The 19,382-nt window shown below is 36.3% G+C and overlaps 2 protein-coding genes and 1 pseudogene across 2 annotated transcripts; all 3 read left to right on the top strand.

Moving 5' to 3' along the window:
• The first annotated feature begins 722 nt into the window (after window positions 1-722).
• LOC132607326 (bifunctional protein FolD 2) lies at window positions 723-12,913 on the top strand. The gene is made up of 6 exons (XM_060321263.1): window positions 723-914; window positions 10,517-10,671; window positions 10,982-11,165; window positions 11,678-11,835; window positions 11,989-12,201; window positions 12,534-12,913. The coding sequence occupies exons 2-6, from the start codon at window positions 10,558-10,560 to the stop codon at window positions 12,762-12,764; spliced, it is 900 nt and encodes a 299-aa protein (XP_060177246.1). The 5' UTR covers window positions 723-914; window positions 10,517-10,557; the 3' UTR covers window positions 12,765-12,913.
• LOC132607327 (gibberellin receptor GID1B-like) lies at window positions 945-10,508 on the top strand (annotated as a pseudogene).
• LOC132608330 (uncharacterized) lies at window positions 9,389-9,871 on the top strand. The gene has a single exon (XM_060322365.1). The coding sequence runs from the start codon at window positions 9,389-9,391 to the stop codon at window positions 9,869-9,871; it is 483 nt and encodes a 160-aa protein (XP_060178348.1).
• Window positions 12,914-19,382: the final 6,469 nt, after the last annotated feature.

Genomic DNA, 19,382 nt, shown 5'->3' with positions numbered 1-19,382 from the left:
ATTCGACCAAAAAAAGGAATTTCTTTTAGCCATTTTTAAATAATCAAATGGAGAATTGATTAAAAATGTGCCGTGCCACCCCTCCCCTGGGACATATCCTCTCCAAAAACGATTTTAAAAGGAACAAAAGAAAAAATAACTAGCAATTTTCGTTTTTGTTTAGAACACAAATATGTTTCTCATCTAAAAAAGTATAAGTGACATTATTTAGAAGTTACTACGTATTTCACCTGTAAAAAAATAAAATAAAGTAACTATACGTATTTCAGACTATCTAATAGCCTGTTTGGCCAAGATTCTAAAAATAGTTTATTTTCAAAAGTACTTCTGGCTAAAAGCAGTTTTTATTTGACTAATTAATTTAAAAAGTACTTTTGAGCAGCAATTATTATTTGACCAAACTTTTAAAAAGTGCTTCTACGTGTATTTTTTTCAAAAGTACTTTTAAAAAAAGTGCTTTTGGGCAAAAACTATTTTTTTTAGCTTCTGAAAAACTGCTTCTGCTACTCCCCAAAAACACTTATTTTCTCCCAAAAGCACTTATTTTCTCCCAAAAGCTTGGCCAAACACCTTACTTTTTTTTAAATAAGCACTTATTAAAAAAATAAGTACTTTTGGGGGGAAAAAAAGCTTGGTCAAACAGGCTATAATTCTCCTTTTCGTAATTTTGTTGTCCAAAATAAATAAAAAATAACCTCGTTTTGGTAATTTTCATGTTTTCCAGTCACTGGGCATCAAAAATATCTCTATCCACATTTTTTTAATTTTCAGAGAAGAAAAAAGAGTGAATAGTATTTTTCACACTTGAATAGTCCCACTTCAAGTCAGCTCCACATTAAGCCAAAGATTTTATTGCAATTTCTCCCACTTTTTTTCTTACGGATCTGACGTACCAATTTCAAGATTTCTTTGCTGTAAGTATCAAATCCTTACTGTTTCTTTAGTGTTAAAGATTTAATTTTTTTCCCATTTATATCTGATTAAATTGCATTATGGCACTGAATTTGATTATAAAGGAGGGTTCTTGTAGATTTTTGGGTTGATTAAATAATCTGTGTGAACAATTAATTTCAAGATTAATGCTTTTAAGCAACCATTATGAACTTAATTAGATCTTTTTGTCTAGATTTTTCCTGTTCTTGAACTATGGTAATTGGAAAGTAACTGACTCTATTGTTGCTAATCAGTTGAATTATTGTATATCCAACTAGTGCAAATTCAATTTGAAATCTCTACTTTGTCTAGCTAGAACCCCATTAATGGATAAGTAAAATTTAGCTTACTACTTTATTATGTGTCTGTGTGATTGTCAAAGTCAAGATAAAGCTCGAGTCTTTAGAATGTTCTCACTAAAATTAAGGTGATACTATGAGAATCAGATTTATATTGGGGTTGTTGTAGGTTAATGACTAGTGTAAAAGATTGTCAAATTATGAAAATATATTGGGACTCAGGCTTAGATGATATGTTTGATTGATTAAATGATCTGAGTGAACGAGTAGTTTCGACATAAATGCTTTGAAGCAACCGGTTTGAGCTTAATAGACTATTTGATTGGACTCCGCTGAACTGAGTTATTTACTGCCAATTGAAGAAAATCGGCTTTTAGAACAATTAGGAAAAAAAAATGGATTTTTATCTTTTTAGTGTATATGTTAAGTGGGGTTGATTGACTATTCTTTCTTGAATTATATGGTTGGTTTTCTCAGTATTCTAGAATGTGATAATAACAGTAAATTATTTACCAGTGTTGGAGTGAAATGGGTAAAAAAGCAATGAAAGGATATGGAGGTTCATTAGTTGATCCCAGCTAGTTTGAGATTGAGGCCTATTGAAGGTGCTAAACTTAAGAATGTATATGGCTAAACAATTGAGAAATGCTTTAGGTATTTCCAGCAATCAATGCTAATGGAAGTCACTTTGAATTGTTTTTCTTTTCTAATTAGTTTATGTGAAAAATTCAAACGGAGATGCTACTAAATTTTTTTCAACCAATTGAGAACCTTTAGTAACTAAACCTCATTGGTTTCTGTAGTAGAACCAACTACCAGCATTGTTAACTGTCCATTTTCGTACCTGAAAATGGACCTCAATTGTTGAATTTTCCAATTCAGCCTAAACTTATTGAGAGCACTGTGGCGCAAAGTTTCGCTTTTCTTAAAAACTGTGCCTGTTATACTAAGTTGTGCTTTTCTGCACATTGCATCTCTACGAACTATGGTTATGACTGAGATAATGAAAGTTTAGATGGATTTCCTCTCTCTCTCTCTCTATTCCCCTTTTGGTCTTCATCTATTTCACTCTCTTTCTCTCTGCGTGTGTGTTTTTGTAAGTTCTCCACGTCTTAAAGTTCGAATTTTGGGGTTTCTCTCTACTCTTTGCCTTCTCCTGCGGTCCCCTTGCTGTGACATTTGTGCTGTGTTCTTTTCTGGGGAGACCGTTGTTGTTTTGAGAAGTGTCTCTTCTGGTTTTAGTTAGCACAAAACGAGGAATCAAACCCCACAACCCAACTCCAGTCTTTGGATCACTGTTCTCCATTGACTCATTATGAAGCTCATCGACTCGTAGTCTTGAAGATCAGTGCACCCTTTTAAGTTTCTTGTCCAAAGTTGAGTCTTTACCAATAGTCATGGTGGGCAGTAATGAGATCAACACTAGCGAAGAGGGTGGTTCCTCTTAATACATGGATGCTTATATCCAATTTCAAGTTGGCTTACAACATGCTTCGCCAGTCTGATGGCACATTCAACCGCGATTTGGCTGAGTTCCTGGAAAGGAAAGTCCCTGCTAACTCGATTCCAGTTGATGGTGTTTACTATTTTGATGTACTTGTTTGGGACTTCGGGCTACAAGCCTACTTAACTGTGTCTATAGACCTGCCCCCCAAAATGAGGCTTATTGGGGTAAAGTAGAGCTTGAAAAACCTTTGAGCACCATAGAAATTGTTCCTGTAATTATTTTCTCCCACGGTGGAAGCAACACTCATTCTTCAGCCGATAGTGCTATTTATGATACATTTTGCCGTCATATTGTTAGCATTTGCAAGGCTGTTGTTGTTTCTGAGAATTGCCGGCAATCACCTGAGAATCTCTATCCTTGTGCATATGATGATGGATGGGCTGCTCTTAAATGGGTCCAATTAAGGCCATGGGTTCAGAGTGGTAAGCATTTGAAAGTTCATGTCTACATGGCAGGTGACAGTTCTGGTGGTAATATTGCTCACGATGTTGCTGTGAGGACTGCTGAAGCAGATGTCGAGGTATCGGGAAATATTCTTCTTCATCCAATGTTTGGTGGGCAAAAGAGGACCGAATCTGAGAGTAGATTGGATGGGAAATACTTTGTAACAGTTCAAGACATGGATCGGTACTGGAGGGCATATCTACCAGAAGGGGAAGATAGGTATTGGAGCATCATTATCTAGATGTCGTTTATCATTGTTAGGAGTCTGTTATATCTATCCTTATGTCGTTATGCTTATCTCTTAGCTTTATCCTTTAGTATAGATTAGTCTCTAGAGTTCTCTTTTAGTTAGAATAGTATTCTTAGCAACAACATGTATTTAAGCTCATTCAAACATTACAGTTTTTCCATAGCTTCTTCAAGCTTTTATATGGTATCACAGCCAACACAACTCTAACGAGTACGATCCAATTTTTTTTTTTTCCCTCTCCAACATACTCAGATGGGTACCAATGGCAACAACAACAATTTCAGAGTTGTCAATGCTGACAACACAACCGGTACCAACATCATTATTCAGTTCAATCCTGCTTCCCAATTACCTATCAAACTCAGCGGTGGCCATAACTTTGCCACCTGAAAGCTCAATTTTCCATGCTTATGTGTGGCTACAATCTTTTCGGTCATCTTGATGGGACCACTCCGGCCCCGAGTCGCACTATCACCCTTGGCACAAACATATCACCCAATCCTGCTTTTTTACCTTGGTTCCGTCAGGACCAACTCATTCAGAACGCCCTTATGGCCTCTGTTGAACCCACCATTGCCTCCACTGTTGCTGCAGTCGACTCGGCAAAAACGGCTTGGGACGCCTTGCATACCACCTATGCAAATAGGTCTCAAACCAGGGTCTTCAGCCTGCGTGATCAACTTGCCCGCATCACTAAAGACTCTCGCTCCATCACCGAATATCTTCAAACTATTCGGTCCCTCTCAGATGAGTTAGCCACCGCCGGTGCCCCTGTGTCCAACCCCGAACTCATCGTCAAAATACTCAGTGGTCTGGGCCCTAAGTTTCGTGAGATCTCTGCTGCCATTCGTGCACGTGACACAAATGTCACCTATGAGGAACTCTTTGAAAAGTTACTGGACCATGAACTCTTCCTCCGTCACGAGGATGCTAAGAAACTATCCAGCCCCATCACTGCTGCAGTTGCCACAAATACAAATTATCGCAACAATCGCAGGCAGAACAATAATTTCCAGAATGGGTGCTAGAATTCACGCTCTAGTACTCAACCACAGCGACAGCCAAACACGAGCCCAAATACTGTTGTTCGTTGCCAACTATGTAACAGGATTGGCCACACCGCCAATGTTTGCCGCTCTAAATCCCATGATCACCTTTAGGCCTTCGCCAACTATGCTGCTGGATTCAATGCTTCCACCAACCCTTGGGTAGTCGACTCAGGAGCCACTCACCACATCACAACGGAGCCGCACAACCTAAAACCGTATAACAGTAACGAGGACGTCTCCATGGGTGATGGTAACAAAATTCCCATTTCACACACTGGTTCTACTCATTTAAATGCATCAAATAATGTTTTTAAACTAACCGACACTTTGTGTGCCCCATCCATTAAACGCAACCTTCTCTCTGTTTCCAAATTTTGTCAAGATAACCTAAAGTCTATTGAATTTTTCCCCTTTGATTTTTTTGTGAAGGATCTGAAAACGCGCAAACCGTTGGTGCACGGTCGGAACAACAATGGACTGTATGAGTGGCCTGTCTCACATCCTCAAGCTCACATGCCCGTCTCATCCACTCCCCTCACCACTTGGCATCAACGACTGGGTCACCCCCACTCTAGAGTTCTTAGGTTTATTTTAAATAAATTCTCGCTACCATTTCATGAGCGAGACAATTTTTCTCATTGTAATTCCTGCTTATCTAATAAAGCCCATCGGCATCCATTTAGCAACTTTGTGTAGCTCTAAACCGCTTCAAATTATTTTCAGTGACTTATGGGGGCCATCACCAGTTTTATCTCTCGACAAAAAATTGTATTACTGTATTTTTGTTGATCAATCTACCAAATACACTTGGCTTTACACTCTAAAGAATAAAAGTGAAGTTAAAGAACTTTTTCAAAAATTCCATCCTCTGATGGAAAAACACTTTGACACCAAAATTTTATCACTTTACACTGATGGCGGAGGAGAGTATAAAAGTCTTGATTCTTATCTCTCTCTTCACGGCATTGAACACCTTTCTACCTCACCCTATACGCCCCAACGAGTTGCCCTTGCGGAGCGTCGACATCGTCATATCGTCGAAACTGCAAGAACAATCTTACATGAGGCGTCTCTTCCACCCCAGTTTTGGTCTTTTGCGTGTCATCATGCTGTCTACCTCATTAATCGTTTGCCCACTTCTCAGTTAGATAATCAATCCCCGTTCCACCGATTACTTAGAAAACCACCTGATTACAGTTCCCTCCGAATTTTTGGTTGCTTATGCTATCCATGGCTTAAACCCTACTCCAAAAATAAACTCGAACCCAGATCCACACCATGTATCTATCTCGGATTCTCATTATCCCACCATTGTCACCAGTGTTTTGATCCAAATACGTCTAAGGTTTATTTATCCCGCGATGTAAGGTTTGTTGAGAATAATTTTCCTTTTAAAACCTTGTTCTCCAATATTACATTTAAGCGTTCTAACTTGGAATGGACTGATACTACAATTACTAATTCTTGCAAAATCCCCCCTCCCCTTCCCATTATTCCAGTTCTGCCCCAACCCCTCAATGTTGACGCACCCAAGCAAAATATTGTGTCCCAATCCACTGCGTCTTCTCCAGCAGTCCCCTCCTCCAACTCTACCTCGCAGTCCAAGTTTTTCGAGTCTCCACCAGCGGATGAAACAATTTCAGAGCCTTTGCAGACTTCTTCTTCAGGTAAGACTCTCTCTCCCTCTCCTACTACAATTCCTAATTCCCAGAACCTAAGTTTCAGTCCATCCCCAATTCTACCCTCATCTATACAACCCCAATCCCCACCTATAAATACGTCTACACCCACAGCCAAACCTACAACCAGTTCCACAACCCCACGCTTAGTATATCAACGTAGAAATCCTCCCCCATTACCATCCATGGCTTCACGCCAACCTGCCCCAGAACTGGCCCCATCCCCGCCTCACTGTCCGTCTCCCGTAAACCGTGTTGTCACTAGGTCCCAGAACAACATCAGCAAACCTAAACAAATCTTTGATTACCTAGCCAACTTGACCCCCATTATCACACCCACTACTGTTGAAACAAGCACAAAAATACCCCGAGTGGCGCGAAGCGATGAAACATGAACTTGATGCTTTAATGAAAAACCGGACTTGGGAACTTGTTCCACATGATCCTTCTAAAAATATTGTGGCTTGTAAGTGGCTTTTTAGGATCAAATGGAAAGCAGATGGTTCCGTTGATCGCTACAAGGCGCGGCTGGTTGCGAAGGGCTTTACTCAGAGACCCGGAATTGACTTTCATGCTACTTTCATCCCTGTTGTCAAACCTACCACAGTGCGCATCATCCTGTCCATTGCTCTTCGCTTTCACTGGTCGCTTCGTCAACTGGACGTCAATAATGCCTTCCTTCAAGGCGACCTTGATGAGGAAGTGTACATGATGCAGCCTCCCGGATTTGCAGACAAGGTAACTCCTTCTCACATGTGTAAGCTGCGCAAGGCCATTTATGGCCTGAAGCAAGCACCTCGAGCTTGGTACACCGCGCTTAAGGGTCATCTGCTCTCAATGGGCTTCATCAAGACAGAATCTGATAGCTCTTTATTTGTTCGACATGGTCTCGGCGATGTCACGTTCCTTCTGGTTTATGTTGACGACATCATCATCACTGGCAGCAACACTACTAGTGTGAATCATGTTATTTCCTTTCTTGCTGCTCGGTTCTCGATAAAAGACCTTGGGAAACTCACATTCTTCCTGGGTGTTGAGGTCATTCGGAATTCCCATGGCTTTGTGCTCTCACAAGCTAACTATGTCAATGAAATCCTGAATGACGAACTCATGTCTGATTGCAAAAGTGCCAAAACTCCTGTGAGTGCAACTGAGGTGCTCAAACGCGATGATGGAGCCAAGTTGACAGACGGCACTCGCTATCGTTGAGTTATTGGCAAGCTCCAATACCTCTCTTTCACCAGGCCGGACATAGCTTATGCAATTAATAAGCTCTCTCAATTTATGCAAGCACCATCTGAACTTCACTGGAAAGTTGTCAAAAGAGTGCTCAGATATCTTTGTGGTACAAGCGAATTTGGCCTCCGTGTATCTCCGGATGTCGATCTCAATCTCCATATGTACCTGATGCCGATTGGGCTGGTGATCTCGATGACAGGAGCTCCACCTCTGGGTATATACTGTTTCTTGGCCAAAACCCAATTAGTTGGTGCTCACGAAAGCAACAGACTGTAGCTCGCTCTTCCACAGAGGCTGAATATAGAGCTGTGGCTCATGCCCTTGCTGAAACACTCTGGGTGCACAACTTGCTGATTGAGTTGCGTCTAAAGCCAACGGAAGTTCCGACAATTTATTGTGACAACATTGGTGTCATCTTCTTGAGCAAGAACCCTGTCCTTCATGGTCGTATGAAACATGTTGAGGTGGATTTCCACTTTGTGCGCAAGAATGTTGAACACAACAGAGTTCGCATAGTCCATGTCCATGGTGCTGACCAGCTAGCTGATACCCTCACCAAAGCACTTGCCAAATCAGCTTTCGACCGCAACTTGTTCAAGCTAGGCTTAGCAACACCTCGCCTAACTTGAGGGGGGCATATTGGAGCATCATTATCTAGATGTCGTTTATCATTGTTAGGAGTCTGTTATATCTATCCTTATGTCGTTATGCTTATCTCTTAGCTTTATCCTTTAGTATAGATTAGTCTCTAGAGTTCTCTTTTAGTTAGAATAGTATTCTTAGGACCAACGTGTATTTAAGCTCATTCAAACATTCAATAAGATACATAGTTTTTCCATAGCTTCTTCAAGCTTTTATAATAGGGACCATCCTGCTTGTAATATATTTGGCCCAAGGTCTAGAAGCCTTGAAGGACTTAATTTTCCAAAGAGTTTAGTCGCCGTAGCCATTTTGGATCTTGTTCAAGATTGGCAATTGACTTATGTTTAAGGTTTGCAGAAACCAGGGCATGAGGTGAATCTACTATAGCTAAAGCAAAAGCAACAATAGGTTTCTACTTCCTGCCCAATAATGATCATTTCCGTTGCCTCGTGGAAAAGATAACAAGCTTCATCCATCCTAACCATTCATAGACTTACTTTACTTCAACTACATGCAGCTATATATAGCAGAAGCTTGACATCTCACTCGGGTTTTTCCCCTCCTCTGTAGTGAATATAATGATGTGTAGTTTTATGATTTGTCTAGAATTACTTCTCAGTATTACTTTTCAACTTATCACATTATATTGGTGACAAGAGTGTCTACCCTTGTATCTCTTCTTGTTAAGTCGTGGTAAAGGTGTTTACTGATGGAGTGTCGGCCTCTCTGGTGGGTGCCTGAGAACTGTACCTTGTGGAATTGGTAGAAGAATCTTGTCTCCAGCAATTGAAGGTAGATGTAGTATTGATAAGGGAGTAATTTGTGGTGGTCTCTCAGTTGTTTCAAGCATCTGGCTACTACCACTAAAAATAACTACTTTCAGAAGTTGAATTGGAAAGTTTATGATGTTGTGATCTTACTTTGTATGTTGTAGTTGTGGTTTAGAAAATATATATAAGATTTTGTTTGTTAAAAAAAAAGGTTTAGGTTTAGGCGGTAATGATATCGTGGGATACTTTATGTCTTCCTAAGACTGTGGGGGGCCTAAACATTACTGATTGCATGATATGGAATAGGGCTGCCACATTTAAACACTACTGGAACTTATGCCTCAAAAAAGACAAGCTTTGGATTAAGTGGGTGCATATTTACTATGTAAAAGATAGACCAGTTTGGGAAACAGAGGCTAAACAATCATTTGGATGATTAACAAGATTATCAAGGCCGGGAAGTATCTAATAGAAGCAGGTATGACCCCTGACACCTTGCTGCATACACCCACATACTCCATGCGGCACACATACAACATGCTAAGGGGAGTCTTACCAAAGGTTTGGTGGCGGAAAATGACATGCAACAATGCTGGCTGTCCTAGATGGGTATTTGTGCTCTATCTCATAATTCAAGGCAAGCTTTATACTAGGGATAGATTGCTAAAATGGGGCATGATCAACGACCAAACCTGTCCAATATGCGAAGCTACGGAGGAATCAATTCAGCACCTCTTCTTTGAATGTCCTACCTCTTCTTATATCTGGTGTAAAATTCTTAAATGGCAAGGATATACTAGACAGGCAATGAGCTGGCATAATGAGCTGCAATGGGCTGTGAACTTTGCTGCAAACAAGGGCTCTAAGGCAGAGGTATATAGGATGGCGTTGGCAGCCACAGTCTACTACATTTGGCAGCTCAGAAATAACAAAGTCTTTCAGAATCCATCCAGGACTGGTGATCAAGTTGTGAGGCTAATTATACAGGATGTTCTCTGTCGAGCAAATACCTTTCATAGGCTGGCTAGAATGATGGTCACTCTCAATTTTTATCCCTAGCTTCCTAGATAGTATAGGTGATATTTTGGTAGTGTTTGATTTCAAAGGTAGCAGTTGTTGCTAGGTGTTGCTGATGTTCCGTTAAGTCTAAAACTGGGGCTGTCCAGTTTTAGAGGGTCTGGTTTGGTTGTATATATTATTTCCCTGGTAATAAAATCTTTAATTACCAAAAAAAAAAAAAAAAAAAGGTTTAGTTTTTAAATTTGGCTGAACAAGATTAGATCCAGATCCAAATCAAAACCGAACCTAATCAACTTTAATTAGGCATTAAAATCGAACACTCAATCAAATCCTTTATTTTTTCTACTCCTTTTTAATCACTCTCTAATTGATTTTTCTTCCTAATGGCCTATGAGAGAAGTACTGCACAAGTGTCAGTGAAGTAGGGAAAAAATGTAATCATCAGTCCACAAAAACACTCCAGTCAGGCGTATATGAGCCTTCTTAAAGCCATCATCCTGTTATGCTCCCCCTAATCCCTACACACTGTAATGTATCACTAGATCAGAAGTTACTTCCTAGCTGATTCAATATGTATTGGATTGGTACTGAATTGTGTAGTAAAATATTGACTTTGAATATGCCTACTCTTACCCTAATCCAACGTTTTTGTTTAACTTATGTTTTGTGGTATGAGATTTGCAGTCCTCAAATTATAGGGAATTTATCTCTCGATTGAAGTAACAATGGCGTCGTCGTCAGATCACAAGGCTAACATCATTGATGGTAAAGCAATTGCTCAAACTATTCGTTCTGAGATTGCTTCTGAAGTCCGACTTCTTTCAGAGAAGTATGGGAAGGTTAGTTAACTGGCATGTGTCTTTACCAGTTTCAAAACAAAAAAAGGGTTCGCTGGCATGTGTCTTTACCAGTTTCAAAACCAAAAAAAGTTCCCTGGCAAGGGTATCTGCATGCTTAAGTGAGTCCATATACAGATACTTTTTCCTATTAATCTGCTAATGACGCGTTATTACAATGACCATAATTCAAAGAGTGCATATTACAAGTGTATATGATGCATCTGAATTCTGAGGCTGGTGAAGCAATGAACTAGTATCTTTTTATGGGTCATTCAGTATTCACATATCCAAGTTCTTTGTTATTCTTCAGGTCCCCGGGTTGGCAGTTGTCATTGTAGGAAATAGGAAGGATTCTCAAAGTTATGTGAACATGAAGAGAAAGTCTTGTGCTGAGCTTGGCATCAAGTCTTTTGACATAGACCTCCCAGAGGATGTAGCTGAAGCTGAAGTGATTAGCAAGGTCCATGAGCTGAATGCTAATCCTGACGTACATGGTTAGTCATTTGCGATAATGTGAAGTTAATCTTTCTTGCATTTTCCTTTGTTATACTTCTGTTTTTTCAGTGGCGAAATTTAGCTTTGTTTGTCTGTAATTGGGTTGGACATATTGCAGGTGTTATTTTGTCATCAATCCTCCTTTTTTTTTTTTTTTTTCGCACTATCAAGTTTTTCTTAGCCAACATTGTGCATGCCTGTGTAGTTAGTCAAAAAGAAAATTATAAGGTTCTAGCTGTTGTAGAAATTGCTCTGTTGGATAAACTCAATTGTGTTAATTGTTGGCAAAAATAGTGGCAGATAATTTTAACCAACCATTATGCACGCAACCTGTATATTGCTTTATGATGTTTGTACTAAATGTGTACCACTTCAGTTGGTATAAGTAAGCTATTTGACACACTAGGTACCACCCGCACCCATCTTAAATCTCATTCCTTGCATTTTTTGGGGTTTTATAGTTCTAGAATATCATGATGCATAACTGAAGGCACTCTGTCCATTGCTGCAGGCATACTGGTACAGCTTCCATTACCAAAACATATTAATGAAGAGAGAGTTCTAGGTGAAATCAGTCTGGAAAAGGATGTAGATGGCTTTCATCCTCTGAATATTGGCAAGCTTGCAATGAAAGGCAGACAACCTTTATTCCTCCCTTGCACGCCCAAGGTAATAATGTGATTTAACTTCATTGATTCTAAGAAACGGAAGATCGAAACATCCAATTCTCTAGTTCTCCTGCCTCATTAAGAATTTATTTTCAAATCTATACTATAGTGTGTCGTCTTCTAAAAGCACTCCTATCCGGTCTCTGCTAAACAGGGATGCATCGAGCTTTTAGTTCGAAGTGGGATTAGCATAAAGGGGAAGAACGCAGTTGTGGTTGGTCGAAGCAATATTGTTGGATTACCAGTTTCTTTGCTCCTTCTGAAGGAAGACGCCACTGTTACTGTAGTCCACTCACGCACCAAGGAACCCGAGAAAATCATTCGTGAAGCTGACATAATTATTGCTGCCGCAGGGCAGGCTATGATGGTAACAATTACTATTCATTTCTCCCTTCCCACTTTCTAGAAACTTCCTTTTGTATCATTTTGATTCAATTCATTATATTATACTTTTCAGAGTTTGATAAATATCTGACGAAGTCTGAAAATACTCACTCTTGGCAAACCTTAAAGGACCAGAATTGCTAAGTTGATACTTAAGGGTGTATTTTGATCCTACTACGAAAGATAAAGGACCATTTTTGTCATTTCCTCGAGCTGTCCCAATGAAATAATATTAAAACTATTCTGCAAGAATGTTGCCTTTTCAATAGTTAAGAGGGCTGGCCTCTAAACCAAGTTGCTGTCTTATTTTTCCAGATCAAAGGCAGCTGGATCAAACCCGGTGCTGCAGTAATTGATGTAGGAACAAATGCTGTAGATGATCCTACTAGGAAATCGGGTTATAGGCTTGTTGGAGATGTCGATTTTCAGGAAGCATGTAAGGTAGCTGGATGGATAACTCCAGTTCCGGGAGGTGTTGGACCGATGACTGTTGCAATGCTTCTGAAGAATACATTGGATGGAGCTAAACGAGTTATCGAGAAGTAAACACTTTCTTTGGCTCTGAAGACCATAATAAAGATGTCAAGTCTTCTTACTTAGCTGTTGACATTACATTTAGAGATGTCAATTATATTCAAGAAATAACAATGAGATTGTTATTGTTATATGAAGTGTTTGCAAGGATGTTTGCCAAATAGGGGTGACAAATGGGTCATTTGGGCTAAAGTTGGGCAAGTTAAGATGGGCTAACCTATAGGTGGGTCAAAGACCAACCCTGCCCAAAGCTTGTTTGGGCTAAAATGGACTGGGCCAAAATAAGCTAAATGAAGGGTCATAACCCAACCCCTCCAACTTAACCCACCTTTTCAACATTTTGAGAAACTAAAATATCGATATTCTTTTATTGCAAATATTCTTTGCTCATGCTTTTCTAAATAAACGGTGTTTTGAAAATTAATTTTAAATACTTTTTGGATATAAAAAACTCAAACGTATGCTTTTACTCAAAATTAATAAAGATATTCACTTGAAATATTTCCTCATAAGTTATTCCAGTACATAAATTATATTCGAAACTATTCCAAAAAGTAATTCAAAAGAAAATTAAATGTTAATTAACGTAATGAATAATGATTTTGTCAGATTCCTCTTTTTTACCCCTTTGCCTTTTTTATATAATTTTATGGTTGTCTTGTACATAATTAAGAGTGGCAAACGTGTGTCGTATATAGGTGGGTTGAAAATAGGTTAAAAAGAACGGTAAGCATCGACCCTTGGTAAACAAAATAATTAAAAACTCAAAAAAAAAAAAATTACTAGTCGTAAAATATGAAATATAAGGGAATAAAAAAAATTCCTAAAAAAATTAAAAATAAACATTTTAAAAAATAAAAATAATTACAAAAATAAATTTAAATAATAATTAAAAAAGAAGTTAATAATGTTTTGTAAGCTTTTATACTTATGAATGGATGACAATTGATGGGTCAGTTTGGGCTCATTTGATGGGTCAATTTGGGCTAATGATTTGTGATGGGTCAACTTGGGCTAGCTCAAAGCAATCCATCTTCAAAATCACTCTAGCCCGAACCCATTAAAGCTTGAGCGGATCAAAAGGGTTTGGGCTAGTTTTGCCACCCCTATTTGCCATCAAAAGAACTTCAAAAATTAGGGTAGCCTAAGGATCTTGAACTACAAAATTTTGGCAATAGTTCTTTTTATTAAAATGGGTTTAAACATTTAACCATTGATTCTTCTTCAATTATCAACTTCACAGCAAATATGTTTTGGTTATTTTTTCCCTATTTGTTATCTTTTCGACATACTTAGGATATGAACTAGTAATATTGTACGTCCTTCGAAACCAACCATTATTATAGTAAGGGAGGAGAGACCCTAATAAACAATCATTAGCACGTCATTATAGTAATTGTCTCACTTAAAATAGATTTTAGACTTTTCTCTTGGCTTAGAATCTTACATTTCAGGGTGATATCGATACGTGCGAGGCACATATATGGGGATAATTACACCATAAAATTAAAAACAAAGAAGTGTCATGTTTATTGATTTGATATGTTTCTATGGTACAATGATTGTCATTCGTTTTTGAAGTGTTAACAGATCCTTAACAATTACGTAAGGAGAATTGTTTGAATTAATGAGCTTTTTATACCATCTTTATCTATAAACCTAAAAAAAGGAAAGAAGTGTAGAAAGCCAACAAGAGTTCCTCTCTACTTTCTTGTCTTTGGTCATTCATGTAATTCATAACTTTATTTTTTCGGCGTTGATGAATTTTCTTTCTGAAGATAGGGAACTATTAAAAGTTTTGATATCGATATCGATGTTATCCAATAAAAGCTAATATATACTTTGCTATATTAACCACGTAAATGCACAATATGGTACACACAAGTACATCATTGTATAGATACATATTACTTCCGATTATACACTATATAGAAGTAAATTTATCTTTAAGAGGAAAATACAATTGCAAATAATTATCAGAAGTCACAATCATTTAGATAGGTTTGAATTATCCTCAAACTAAATACACTATTAGTACATTTTAAAGAGTTTAAATTATATACACAGTCAGCATAATAAAGATCTTTTTAAATTATTAGGTCATTCAAACGATATTTAATTTATAGATAAGCCTTCTTAAAATATGAGATTTGTAATATTAAAAATAAGATAAATCATCTGTTACAACATGTAAACGTGTTAAATCCCTTTCTATTGCGATGTATATAACTTAAGCACTACTTTAAAATAATTGAACTCCTTTTGAGGTAGGTAGGAAGAAACCAACGACGTCGCTTGTCAATTTGCAATTGCACCATGCATGTACCACATCCGTCTACTTTGTTTCAGGAAATGGTTATTAGGTATTTTCCACTATAGATTATTATATCCAATAATTGTCTGTTATTTTCTGACAAACATGCATGCTTCCCATGTTGGAAGTCTGCTCGTCGTGTATAGAAAGATCACGCATTTACCGATCATTGTTGTTGGTGAAATTTAGAAACATGCATTAAACGTCTTTTACTCTATCATTGCAATTAAAAATAACTAATTAATTATAGCATGTTATAAACTTATTTTTTACTCCCTCCAACTCAAGATACTTTGTCATCCTAACTAAAAATATTCGTCTCAAAATACTTGTCATTTTTAAAAATAAAGATAAATTAAGTAGCCTTTTCTTCATTTTTATCTTTATATTAACGGAAAAGGTCCAAAAATACCCCTGAACTATTGAAAAAGACTCATAAATACCCTCCTTCCACCTTTTGGTCTAAAAATACCCTTAAGGTTTGTTTTTGGCTCAAATATACCCCTCAAACTAATAAAGTTAAAGTTAACTCTTTTAAAAAGCCAAATGACATTTTGTGATTGGACACATATATTATTTAATTTAAAAATTAAAAAATATGAACAAAACTGTTTTTTTTTTTTTGCATTTTGTGAATTAATCAACGAAATATGTTTTTTTTTTTGCATTTCGTGAATAAAAAAACGAAATAGGAAATTATAATTTTTTTTTGCATTTCGTGTATTGAAAAATGAAATAGGATAAAAAAATTAATTTTGTTCATATAAAAACAAAATTGGAAAATATATTTTGTCCAATTTTCCAATTTCGTTTTTATATGAACGAAATTTTTTTTTTTTTATCCTATTTCATTTTTTAATACACGAAATGCAAAAAAAAATTATAATTTCCTATTTCATTTTTTTATTCACGAAATGCAAAAAAAAAAACATATTTCGTTGATTAATTCAAGAAATGCAAAAAAAAAAAAAACAGTTTCGTTCATATTTTTAAATTTTTTAGTTTTTAATTTTTAAGCTTCCACACAATTTTTTTTTAAAAAAAATATGTAAATTACGGAATTTTATTATTGGCAATTTTTTTTAAATCTGGTATTTTAAATTACTGGAAATTTATTATTGGCAATTTTTTTTTTAAATTTGGATTTTTTTTTTTAAATTACGGAATTTTATTATTGACCAATTACAAATTGCCATTTGGCTTTTTAAAAGAGTTAATTTTAACTTGTTAGTTTGAGGGGTATATTTGAGCCAAAAACAAACCTTAAGGGTATTTTTAGACCTAAAAGGTGGATGGAAGGGTATTTTTAGACCAAAAGGTGGAAGGAGGGTATTTATGAGCCTTTTTCAATAGTTCAGGGGTATTTTTGGACCTTTTCCGTTATATTAATTACAACATTTAAGATGAGTACATATCACTGATGGAGTTGACACGGATAACATGTGAAATATTTTAAAAGGGGTAAAATAGTCAAAATGCTACTCTTATTAATGTTTTCTTTAGGGAGTGTAAATAAAAAAACACGACAACTATGACGGAGGGAGTAAGTTCTTTTATCAAGCTTTGTTATATAGAGCTACCTGTATATAAATTGAAAATTCCTCGACTAAAATTTAAAAGGATCAATATCTCTAGATTATTAAGAAAAAGGAACCAATAGAAGGGGCTTAAGCGTGTCGAGATATTATGATTATTTGGGGGGGCAACCATATACCTTTGCGTATATAAGAGGCACGCAGCTTTCTCTTTGGCTATCAATTCGATCTTGTTCTATAAGTGTTTTACGTACGTAAGTTAATTAGCTAGGTGTATACAGAGAAATAAAAGAGAATGAAAGAGACTTGGCCTATCTATGGATTAAAAGAGGACGAAAGTGAGAAGCTTTTTCTTGTTTTCAACGCCAAGTAGTCCAAAGCCAAATACTCCTCATCTTTTAATGCTTTCAAGTTTCAATAATGCCAAGTTCCCCCCAAAAAAAAAAAAAGAAGTTGAAAAAACCTACGTACAAAGGCAGATTCAAAATTTAAAGTTTATGATGATCTGAATTTGAAATTTATGTGTATATATATATATAGAGAGAGAGTTGATTTATTAATAAATACACTCCATCTGTTCCAAAATAATTATCACGTTTCGCTTTTCAGACGGAGGAGTACACGGGTTGGATTAAAGTTACCGAGTTCTGCCAAAACGGCTCTTCTCATGCTAGCTCTGCCCCTTGCTACATACCAAAGGACTAAGCATGCAATTCATCTTAATCTTGAATATGTCGAATTCATCCTTTTTTGGAATGAGATGGTGGTCACAAAAACACCAAAAGAAGGAAAAATGGAGGAAATTAAGAAAATGAAAGTTAAAAAGAGGAGAAATACCCACCTGATAAAAGAGAAAAATAATTAAAGTATACGACCCCTATCTAAGTGTTTTAATTTGTAGATGAGACAGGTATCAATATTTCTTTTGGTCCCAACTAAACCTGTTAACCGGTTTGAACCGGACCGGATCGGTAACCGGTTAACAAACCGACCGGTTTCCGGTTCAAAAACCGGAACCGGCCATCGGTTCCGGTTTACCGGTTAAATAACCGAAACCGGACCAATCCGGTTCAAAAGTGGCAAAACCTCTTTTTTTTTTTTATATATATATAATTATTTATTAGTATATTGTAGTTATATTTACATATGTTATATTTATTTATAAGTAAGGTTTATATATTAACTGACTAACAGCAATACAGGCAGCATATACGTATATATATATATATATTAAGTTATATGCTTAAGTTATACTACATATACCTAAAATATATATATTTATGTGTGTGTGTTTTTATAACTTATATATATATATATATATATATATATATATATATATGTTTAAGTTATATGTATACTATATATACTTATATATTATAACTTAAGTTATTTATAGCTTAATTTTTTCTAAGTTTATAAATTCGTATTTTATAAATTAAGTATATTTATATTATAAGTATATTTTAGTTATTTTTCAAGTATATAACTTTCTAGTTTTTAATTTAAGTAGATGTATATTCTTAGTATATTTTAGGTATATTCCTAACTTAATATAAGTAAAAATATAAACACAAGTAAATAGAAAAAAGCTCAATGAGCCATATATTTTATTCATTCTTGGATAACATTTATTTACAAGATGTAGTAGAAAAAAGCTCAATGAGCCAAATAATACATGAGTTGCAAAGAAATAGTAGAATAATAAAATCACCAATTCTCAATCATTTGGTTAATTTCCCCCATATCATATTCGGCCATGGAGATATCTTCAAAGTCTTCCATTTGGTCCGATCCACTTGCTATCAAATCTTCAATCTCTTCCTCTTCGCCTTTCTCCGCTTCTAAGTTTTGGTTGCATCGCTCCGATCTAATCCAATCGCGAATGCACACTAGTACTTGCAAGCTAAAGCCGGATAATGAGTGTCTATGGTCTCCAATTTGTTGTCTTCCTTGGCTAAATGCACTCTCCGAAGCCACGGTTGATACTTGAACCGTAAGGATATCTCGAGCCATTCTTGAGAGTATCGGATAACTTGCCTTGTATTTTTTCCACCATGCTAAGACGTCCAACTCATCTAGTTCCTTGATATCCACATTTTGCTGCTGTTGACACCCAATTTTGTCCCACCTCTCCTCCAAAATACCTATTTACGCTTCTAATATTTTTGGAAAATTAAAAAATATATATTTATATTTTTACTATAATTATTAGCCTCTTATCAATACTGACATTTCATTATTTTATTACAGTTACTAGCCATCATCATCATCATTATTATTATTATTATTATTATTATTATTATTATTATTATTATTATTATTATTATTATTATTATTATTATTATTATTATTATTATTATTATTATTATAATTATAATTCACATCTTTATCATTTTCAACATATTTTACCAGCTTACGCACACGCATCGCATTTATATTTGCATAATTAAATAATAGTGTTTATTTACTGTGGATTTTCGAAATATTATTGCACGGCTATCACAACGCCATTTTTGCTATCTGAACACTAATAATTACATATTTTATATTGAGTAATATTTTAACACAAGTTATTTAAATGTAGTAACCCCAATCAACCCATACTATTTTTGGACCAATTCATAAAATCAGCTCACATTTTAATTCACCCCAGCCCAAAAAAATAAATACCCAACCCAACATTTTTCATCCGCCGCACGCTCCCTTCGCTCCCCTCTCTCTCTTCTCATTCATCATCTCCATCCCCCACCACGCCGTTCCCTTTACCCCACCACCGCCGCT

The sequence above is a fragment of the Lycium barbarum genome, chromosome 8, assembly GCF_019175385.1.
Source record: "Lycium barbarum isolate Lr01 chromosome 8, ASM1917538v2, whole genome shotgun sequence".
Classification (NCBI taxonomy): domain Eukaryota; kingdom Viridiplantae; phylum Streptophyta; class Magnoliopsida; order Solanales; family Solanaceae; genus Lycium; species Lycium barbarum.
The sequence above is the reverse complement of the archived record's forward strand: the minus strand, read 5'-3'. Positions and strand labels throughout refer to the sequence as shown.